This window comes from Staurois parvus, unplaced genomic scaffold (assembly GCF_062004578.1).
Source record: "Staurois parvus isolate SC_StPar_1 unplaced genomic scaffold, SC_StPar_1.0 ptg000913l, whole genome shotgun sequence".
Classification (NCBI taxonomy): Eukaryota; Metazoa; Chordata; class Amphibia; order Anura; family Ranidae; genus Staurois; species Staurois parvus.
In genome coordinates this window covers 676492-687177 of record NW_028318709.1, presented here as the reverse complement: position 1 = coordinate 687177, position 10686 = coordinate 676492, and the positions used below count along the sequence as shown (strand labels likewise).

General features: G+C 46.4%; 1 protein-coding gene across 1 annotated transcript; it reads right to left on the bottom strand.

Annotated features, from left to right (window-relative positions):
* Positions 1-2723, bottom strand: LOC149442099 (E3 ubiquitin-protein ligase TRIM39-like). Its single transcript, XM_089656515.1, has one exon. It carries the CDS (start codon positions 2721-2723, stop codon positions 1080-1082), a length of 1644 nt encoding a protein of 547 aa, XP_089512641.1. The 3' UTR covers positions 1-1079.
* Between the last annotated feature and the right edge of the window lie 7963 nt (positions 2724-10686).

Genomic DNA, 10686 nt, shown 5'->3' with positions numbered 1-10686 from the left:
TTTGTTGGAGTAAAATGGCCTTCACGGCATTTTATTAACAATTTAACTTAAATATACAGAAAACATTCCTTAAAACAGAAACCTCCATAAACTTACGGAATGAGTTGTTGGTCTAGGCAGGCGCCCAAAACAATAATGATCTCCCCCTGCGGAACCTTCACCTTAATGTTCCTACTAGGCCTCCAGCCGCAACGCACCGACTCGGAGACAAGGACACCTTCCACAGGTAGACCTCCACCTTCCAGTTAAACCTCGGTTAACTGGAATTTACCCGGGCACACCATACCACAGATGGGTCCCAACCATACCACAGATGGGTCCCAACCATACACTTATCATCACAAACCATTAACAACCTACCAAGACCAACAACTGCCACCAAACTAAACCAGCCAACAGAACAAACACCCCAGAGGAGGGTGGGTGGGAACTTCTCTCTTCAGCTGCTAACCAGCACTGGCTCGTCCGACCCCCCAGCACTCCCCCAAGATTTAGGATGATCCCACCCAAACCTACTAACACCAATCAGGTAATCTTACTATCTTTTTTAACCCTTCCCCTTTAACTTAACCCTTTCCTGTCTGTTCTCCCTCTTCACCTCGTCATGTCTGCCCTGCGCTATTCTTCTCTTTCTTTCTTTCTATGGGCACCCCTCATAAGGCACTGAGTGAGTTTAATGACCACCTTAATCAGCCCCAGAACCTGGGTCATTAATATGTGTTCGGTTATAAAGGGACGAGGTGGCAACCCTACCAGATTCCCAACCCCGGACTTACCAAATCCAATTTTCTCCTCTCGGAAAAGATGTTCTGGAGCCCCCAGTCTGCATCCAAGAGAACCCTGTGTGCCATTTACCTCTTCTAAGACCGTGTCAGGACCCCAGCATGACAGACAGATAGACACATAGACAGATACTGCTCACACATTGCAATCTGACTGTTTAATCCCTTTACAAACTCTTTTATATATATAAAAGGAAACACTGTGGTTTGAGGGCCTAAACTAAGCATTGAGGAGAGTGTACAGTCACATTACAACATCTATGGCCATCGTAACTCCATCCAGAGTAACAAGACTGATTACTGCAAATTGCATTGGTCAGCGAAGGGGAGGAACCCACCATGTTCCATCCATGTCACCAATCTGCAGGGGAATCTGCCACAGCTCTCTCTTCCCCCGAGTATTTTCATACAGCCAGAACCCACACCTATGACAGCATGGAGGGGCTCAGCGAAGGTGGTGGTGAAGGTGTGGAGGTGTCGGGTTGGGACACTCAGGTCATAAAAGGAAATCTTCCCAGCCTCGTAATCCAGAGAGATCCTGACTCTTTTACTGCAGATATTATGGGACACCTGTATTGATTCGCTGTCATGCCTCACTAGACCAGAGTCACACAAACACCAGGACTTGGCATTAAATCCGACCCCTGACTGCTCTCCTCTCCTATCTATACTGGGGTAACACATCCCGACTCTCCAGTATAAGGACCCCGTGGTGTCCACCTCCCAGTAATGATGCCCTGAGGAGAAACTCTGACCACTTAACACCTGAGGATAACCCCTAAATCTCTGTGGCGTTAGTGGGCGGTTCTGGTCTACACATGTCAAAGATGTAGTTCTCCTACCATGTGATATAAGCAGGTTATTATGAGCTGTGTTGGAATCCAGTGTTATGTCTACAGGTTCCGCCATATAGATGCCTCCATTTACCTCTGTTATTATATCAGATAAACCTGTGTGTATAGTGTGTGATATCCCAGCTACATCCAGACCCCCTCCATCATTAGGAAGTTCATAATATCGCCTTCTGTTCTTGTCATCCCCATCCTCAACATCACAGAAATCATCGGTGTCCTGTAGGACAGTCAGTGGATCCATTACGTTACACAGCTCCTCAATGTGCCGCATCTTCTTGGTCAGCTCCTCCTTCTTTATCTCTAGCTGCTGGATCAGAAGGAGGGCTCCCTCCCGCTGCACAGAGATCTCCTTTAGAACTCTCTTCTCCAGGTCTTCCAGACGTCTTCTGAGGTCTCTGAACAGGGTAGTGACTCTCTCTGTTTCTTTTGCTGCTGTTTCTTCTACTTTCCTCCTGTGTTCCTGCAGACTTTGGTCTCTTTTGTCCGTCTCCTCTCTCTTTGTCAGAAGTTCCTTCAGAACATTCCTTAGTTTCTCCTTCTTCTTCTCAAATGCCTGATCCAGAGTCTCCACTTGGTGTCTCAGATGTTCTCCATCCAGTCTGCAGGACACACAGATACAGGTGGAGTCCTCAGTACAGTAATACTCCAGGATCTTCTTATGGATGGAGCATTTCCTGCTCTCCAGGTCAGTGGTGGGATCACATAAGATGTGTTCTGGTGACTTGCTGTGGATTTTCAGGTGGTTGTCACACAGAGAAGCTTCACAATGGAGACAGGATTTCAAAGCTGGTACATGAGTATGAATACAGTAAGTACAGGAGACGCCATTACCCTGCAGGACTGGTTGAGAGGACTTAAAGGTTTCTACGATGTTACAAAGCTTTCGGTTCCTCTCTGGTACAGGACGGCTTCTGAACGCTTCTCGGCATTCCGGACAGGAAAAAACTCCAGACTTCTCCTGCGTATCCAGCACGCTGTCAATACAGACCCGGCAGAAGTTGTGGCCGCACTTTAGCATTACGGGATCTGAATAAATGTTGAGACAGACGGAGCAGTCCAGCTCGGCTCTCAGGCTAGCACACGCCATCTCTGACATTGGAAAAGAGAAGTTACAGTGAAAAGGTCTGGCCCCGGGAGTAGCATAACCGGTTCTGTATGTTACCACACAGGAGGGCGAGGCCATAACTGAAATATTTGTTGTATACAAAGGATTATATTGTGTACAAATGATTAGATATCTGCAGGGAAGCAGGTAGCATGTGCAGTACAATGGTATCACAAAACGAATGTGCCCTTCGGGGTGCCAGAAAAAATGGCTCCACCGGGTGCAAAAGTTGTAGGTTACCAGTAGAAACATAGAAATGCTGTGAGTTATCTGACTACAAAGCTACTATAGTATATCATGACATAAAAGGAAGCTAAATGTAAGTCCTGTCACACTGAGCTACATTGCAAGAATATTCACTCACCGACAACTTTATTAATTCAATGGCTTGGTAACGGCTAATCAGCCAATCACATAGCAGCAACTCAATGCATTTAGGCATCTAGACGTGGTGAAGATGACTTGCTGAAGTTCAAACCAAGCATCAGAATGAGGAAGAAAGGAGATTTAAGTGACTTTGAACGTGGCATGGTGGTTTGTGCCACCTTGATGATCTACTGCGATCTACTGGAATTTTCACACACAACCATCTATAGAGTTTGCAGAGAATGGTCCGAAAAAGAGAAAATTTCCAGTGAGCGGCAGTTGTGTGGAAGAAAATGCCTTGCTGATGTCAGAGGTCAGAGGAGAATGGGCAGAGTGGTTGGAGATGATAGAAAGGCAACAGTAATTCAAATAACCGCTCCTTACAACCAAGGTATGCAGAATACCATCTCACGTCCAACCTTGGAGCAGATGGGCTTCCGTAGCAAAAGACCACAATGGGTGCCACCATGCTGATCTACTGGGATCTACTGGAATTTTCACGAACAACCATCTAAAGGGTTTGCAGAGAAAGGTCTGAAAAAGAGAAAATATCCAGTGAGCGACAGTTGAATGGAGGAAAATGCCTTGCTGATGTCAGAGGTCAGAGGAGAATGGGCAGACTGGTTGGAGATGATAGAAAGGCAACAGTAACTCAAATAACCACTCATTACAACCAAGGTATGTAGAATACCATCTCACGTCCAACCTTGGAGCAGATGGGTGTCTGTAGCAGAAGACCACACTGGGTGCCACCATGCTGATCTACTGGGATCTACTGGAATTTTCACGTACAACCATCTCCAGAGTTTGCAGAGAATGGTCCGAAAAAGAGAAAATTTCCAGTGAGCGGCAGTTGTGTGGAAGAAAATGCCTTGTTGATGTCAGAGGTCAGAGGAGAATGGGCAGACTGGTTGGAGATGATAGAAAGGCAACAGTAACTCAAATAACCACTCATTACAACCAAGGTATGCAGAATACCATCTCACGTCCAACCTTGAAGCAGATAGGCTTCCGTAGCAGAAGACCACACTGGGTGCCACCATGCTGATCTACTGGGATCAACTGGAATTTTCACATACAACCATCTCTAGAGTTTGCAGAGAACGGTCCGAAAAAGAGAAAATATCCAGTGAGCGGCATTTGTGTGGAGGAAAATGCCTTGTTGATGTCAGAGGAGAATGGGCAGACTGGTTGGAGATGAAAGAAAGGCAACAGTAAGGCAAATAACCGCTCCTTACATCCAAGATATGCAGAATACCATCTCATGTTCAACCTTGAAGCAGATGGGCTTCATCTTAGCAGAAGACCACATTGGGTGTCACTCCTGTCAGCTAAGACTAGGAAACAGAAGCTTCAATTTGCACCAAAATTGGAAAATAGAAGATTGGAAAAACGTTGCCTGGTCTGTTGAGTCTGGATTTCAGCTGCGACATTCAGATGTTAGCATCAGAATTTGGGCGTAAACAACGTGAAAGCATGGATCCATACTGCCTTGTATCAACGGTTCAGGCTGGTGGTGGTGGGGTCATGGTGTGGTGGATCCATACTGCCTTGTATCAACGGTTCATGGATGTACAGCCGACAAATCTGCAGCAACTGTGGGATGCTATCATGTCAATATGGACCAAAATCTCTGAGGAATGTTTCAAAGACCTTGTTGGATCTATGCCACGAAGAATGAAGGCAGTTCTGAAGGCAAAAGGGGGTCCAACCCAATACTGGCAAGGTGGACCTAATAAAGTGGCCGGTGAGAGTAGAACAGGCTAAAATATAATGAAACTAACAATGGGGGAGGGAAAGATGAAAAACGATGTCAGCTAGAACATCATTTTATTGAAGTACTTTTAGAGTTAATCTGCCTCATTTGGTGGGGAACAAGGAGAAAAGAGGGGGAATAAAGAAAAAAAAAAAAAGAAAAGGGGGGGGCAAATTAGAAAGAAGATTACATGAGCAGGGATGGTGTTTCTGTGAGGAAGAGAGGCCACTAGACAAGTATGTGGACCTGTTAGGTAATGGGGGATTGAGGGTACAAATGCATGGCAAAAAGTTGGCTACCCATGGGAACATAGTCATTTTATAAAAAAAAGCACATTTGGATGTCTTTGTTCTTAAATTCTCTAAACGGTAAAAAAGGGTGACTTCCGTGAGCCAGGCTGTAGTTCTTTGGGCAGCAATGAGAATAATATCAACAAGTTCAGACTGATATTTGTTACAGGCCCAAGCTGGTTCACCAAGGAGAGCTTCCATGTGGTTTCCATGTATTGAGGCTTTACCAATGCCATTGAGATCGTGCCATATATCTGTTGCCAAAAAGATTGGGCAAGAGGGCATTGCCACCATATGGGCATGACCATATGTGCCAAGTAGTAAGCATCCTCTGAAACAGGCCAAGGAATAATTTGGAGTTGCTTTCAAAATGTGAGGGGGAACCAAGTACCAATGCAATAAAAGTTTATGTAGCGCTACTGTCAGGGATCCCGACGCCTCGGCGGTGCGCGCATGTGCAGAGCGCCGACTCGTCCAATCCAGCGAGCACTGAATCCTATGCGATCGCGGCGGCGCATGCGCACTAGCGATCGTGGCCGCACCAATGAGAGCACAGGGCAGCCTATTTAAACCTGCCCTGTGCATCTCCAAATCGCCTTCTGGTCTTGTCCTGTTCCTGTGTTCCTGATTACTCCTGTGTTCCTGATACCTTGTTGCCGACCCAAGCCTGTTCCTGATACTGCTGCCTTCTCCTTCACTGACCCCTGGCCAAGTCCTGACTATTCTCTACTTGTTCCTGATTGCCTGACCTCCTGTTACTGAACCAGGCTTGTGACCTGTTATTCTTCTGCCTGCCGCTCTGCACTGTCTGCTCTGCTGTTACTGACCCGGCCCGTCTGACCACGCATACTTCTTCACGTCTGGCTCTCACCTGCTCTACGCCATTGGCTTCCGCCTCTACCACAGCTGGTGTTCCTTGGGGGTCGCGACCTGGTCTCAGGCTGCTTCAAGTCCATCCCCACCATCAGGGGCTCTGGTGAACCAGCAGACTGAGGCTTAGACTCCGCGCCCTGAGGGATTTCGGCCAATGGGCTGCTAGAGGCTACCGCCAGTCGGTTGCTGACAGCTACCCTCGTGAGGGGTTTTGGGAGGAACCCTAAGCTCTGCATAGCCAGGTAGCTGGCACTTTCACACTTTCATCCACAGTCATGGAACAATCCTTGGGTTTGGTTTTGTTATTTTATTAGGGGAAATAACTTGTATAGGGTAATAGGGTTTACGGGATGTCCAATTTGGCTTAAAACAATGAAGGTGCGGGGGGGGGGGGGGGGCAACTTCCTTTCTATGTAGAGAAACATAACTTGGACTGTTCTTTTCCTTGAAAGACATCATTCTTTGCGGATCAGTAGCAACAGCCCTTTTATGGGTGAGGAACTAGCAGCCCCTCAAAGATCAACTTAGCTTCTTGAAAACTCCATGCAGAGGTATTGCCTCTCCCCTGTAGACCTGCTCCCAGCTCCACAGCCTGTAGACACTACCAGCCCTCCTGGTTGCTCTGTGGATCTCCCAGGACAAGGATAAAGGACTGAGCCCAGTGCTGTCCTTTGAAAGCTTGGTACATATGGCAGTCTCTCCCCTTGGGTGTGCTGATGTATTTACTCTGTCCTCTTTGCTCCCACTGCTTCCAGGTCTCGATCCCATTCATGCTGCACTGCTGAATGTATCCTCCTCTGAGCCAGCCCAAGCCCAGCCTAGAGGCAGGCCCCCCTTGACCTATGGGATGCCTCCCAGGCACCAACAGTCTCCTCAGCACTCCATATTCCACCTGACCCCCTGTCAGCCTGACTCTTTCATATTTATGGGCCGGTCCATCACTTTAGCAGGGCCTCCAAACCTGGGATTGGCCGGACTCCCATAAACATGCAGATTAGGTGTCCATCCCTTCCTGCTTACTGACTTCTATGGTCCTCCAGGGTCAGGAGGAGTCATAGTTACATAGTTATTCTGTCTGAAAAAAGACAAAAGTCCATCCAGTTCAACGAGTCGAACCTGTTAAGTCATCCAGCTAACCAGCAGTAACCCAACCTCAATCACGGACTTACACACTACACGATTCTAGTAGCACATGAGAGGGTACTACATTTATAGTTAGCTTTAATTGTTCGGATGTGTGCTGAGTTATTATGGGTTGCATGTCTAATGGATTCCCAGCTGTCTAGATGGATAACTATATATAAATGTTGTGCCCATTTAACATGGAAAGCGATTGTCAAAAGGTCCAGGAATTGCAACTATAAATGAGATATCACCCCCCTAAAGAGTGTGGATTAGTATTGCATATGTATTCAAAGAAGGAGGGGGTACGGTCCAAGGATAAGAGGAAGTGTTTGAAGAGGTAAAACTCTTGGGATGGGATATTATGTTTTTATTTTTTTCTTTGAGGCCTTGAAATGAGACATCACCATCATTATGAAGAACCAGGGACTTTACCTGTGTTCAGTTGTGGTTGGCCCACCATGAGAAAGCAAGAGAAAATAATTGACGCCCACTGGAAATAGGGCTTTACCTGTTATTTCAGAGTAGGGGGTGTGGTTGGAAATACGTTTACCATTTTATTTAGTCATCAAATTGGGGGAGCCTCTCTGTTTAAGTGGTAGCCAGAGTAAATTGGGTGTTCCCGTATCGGAGCTGGTATATGCTTCCAAACAGACTCCAAGTGGTGTGTTCAACACAGAATAAAACGGGCAAGCTGTGCCACTTGGGTTGTGTAATAATGTTTGATGAACTGGTTTAGATTTACTGTAGGCTTCCTTGGGATTTTGGTCTATATAGGATATTGTTCAAGCCCCTACGGCTCAGGGACCCCCAGATGAATTTAAGGATCTTCTATTGAAGAACACAAATTGAGTACATGGGAATTTTGATCAGGAATTTTGATGTAGGAATTTTGGTAACAGGGTCATTTTTACAACTGCTGTCTTACCCAACCAGGATGTATGGTGGGGTTTCCAAGATTTTAAAGAGGTTTTGTCATTGGTACAAGAGAGTTGGGTAGTTGGCTTGGTAGAGAGTATGATAATCAGTGCTAAGATAGCTTCTCAAATAAGGAAGCTCTGGCTGGCAATCCGATGAAAATGTCTGGGTTTGGCGGTTGCCAGGAGAACGGTACTTGCCTGACTACATTGTGCCAAGTGTAAAGTTTGGTGGAGGGGGGATTATGGTGTGGGGTTGTTTTTCAAGGGTTGGGCTTGGCCCCCTAGTTCCAGTGAAGGGAACGCTTAAGGAGACATTTTGGACAATTTCCTGCTCCCAAGTTTGTGGGAAGAGTTTGGGGATGGCCCCTTCCTGATCCAACATGACTGCGCACCAGTGCACAAAGCAAGGTCCCTAAAGACATGGATGACAGAGTTTGGGGTGGAGGAACTTGACTGGCCTGCACAGAGTCCTGACCTCAACCCCATAGAACACCCCTCCCCCAACATCAGTGCCTGACCTGACAAATGGGCTTCTGGAAGAATGGTCCAACCTTCCCATAGACACCCTCTTAAACCTTGTAGACGGCCTTCCCAGAAGAGTTGAAGCTGTTATAGCTGCAAAGGGCGGGGCCAACCCAATATTGAACCCTGTGGACTAAGACTGGGGGGCCATTAAAGGTCATGTGCATGGAAAGGGCGGGGCCAACTCAATATTGAATTCTACGGACCAAGACTGGGGGGCCATTAAAGTTCATGTGCGTGGGAAGGCCAGCAGCCCAATACTTGAGGCAATATAGCGTATGCAAATCTATCAGTCCAGACGGATGATCTCATTTCTTGAGACCATAAAAGGTAAGGAAGAACAACTCCTCCCCACCACCAAATGACTCTTTTTGGAAAAGTGGACAGTCCACCATATTTAATAAGTGGCATGGTGAGTTTTTTTTTCATTATTGCCACATTCGTTTGAAAAATGAAGACAGTAAATAAAAATGTGTTTAAATTTCACAAAGTTGTAACTTTAACACATTATTTCTAACACACAGTATGGGCATAGGTACGGTTACACCCCAAAACACTGCAATCAATACAATGTGTATATATATATAAAAAATACAGTGAAGGGAATGCATATTTGCTCCCCTGCTGATGTTGAATGTTCGCCCCTCACACAGAAATGATCGGTCTAACAATGGAATGTTCGCCCCTCACACAGAAATGATCGGTCTAACAATGGAATGTTCGGTGTAACACTGAGAGACAGAATACAACAACAAATTCAGCAGAAATGCGTCTAACAAATGATGACTGATCTGCATGTTCATGAGGGAAAGAAGGATTTGATCCCCTTCACAAAACATGACTTAGTACTTGGTGGCAAATCCCTTGTTGGCAATCACAGAGGTCAGACGTTTCCTGGAGTTGGCCCCCAGGTTCGCACACATCTCAGGAGGGATTTTGGCCCACTCCTCTTGGCAGATCCTCTCCAAGTCATTAAGGTTTGATGGCTGACGTTTGGCAACTCGAACTTTCTTCTCCCTCCACAGATTTTCCATCGGATGAAGGTGTGGAGACTGGCTAGGTCACTCCAGAACTTTAATGTGCTTCTTCTTGAGCCGCTCCTTTGTTGCCTTGGCCGTGTGTTTTGGGTCATTGCCATGCTGGAACACCCATCCACAACCCATTTTCAATGCCCTGGCTGAGGGAAGAAGGTTCTCACCCAAGATTTGAGGGTACATTGCCCCATCCATCGTCCCTTTGATGTGGTGCAGTTGCCCTGTCCCCTTAGCAGAAAAACACCCCCAAAGCACAATGTTTCCACCACCGTGTGTCACAGTTGGGATGGTGTTCTTGGGGTCATAGGCAGCATTCCTCCTCCTCCAAACACGGCGAGTTGAGTTGATGCCAAAGAGCTGGATTTTGGTCTCATCTGACCACAACACTTCCCACCAGTCCTCCTCTGCATCATTCAGATGTTCAGTGGCAGACTTCAGACGGGCTGGACATTGGCTTTCTTGAGCAGAGGGACCTTGTGGGCACTGCAGGATTTCAGTCCTTGTCGGCGTAGTGTGTTACCAATTGTTCTCTTGGTGACTGTGGTCCCAGCTGTCTGGAGATCATTGATAAGATCCTCACGTGTAGTTCTGGGATGATTCCTCACTGTTCTCATGATCATTGACACTCCACGAGGTGAGATCTTGCATGGTGCACCAGACCTAGGGAGACTGACACTTGTTTTGTGTTTCTTCCATTTGTGAATGATTGCACCAACTGTTGTCACCTTCTCACCAAGCTGCTTGGCCATAGTTTGGTAGCCCAGTGCAGCCTTGTGTAGGTCTACCATCTTGTCCCTGACATCCTTGGACAGCTCTTTGGTCTTTGCCATGGTGGAGAGTTTGAAATCTGATCATTTCACTGTAGGTGTTGGTGGCTGATCCACCAGTGAATGTTTGGTGAAAGTCACATTCACTGCTTTATCAGAACGCCCCATTAACTGTCAGGAATAAACACATATTATATAGTCATTTCAAAACAACATTTTTTAATTAATAAAATGAACATAATAACTATCAAACGTAAATGTTTCATCTTGTAAACTTTCGGATAATAAAACCAAG

Excerpts from the sequence above, each read along its gene's own strand:
- LOC149442099 (XM_089656515.1), bottom strand. The coding sequence starts at position 2,723 with ATGGCGTGTGCTAGCCTGAGAGCCGAGCTGGACTGCTCCGTCTGTCTC.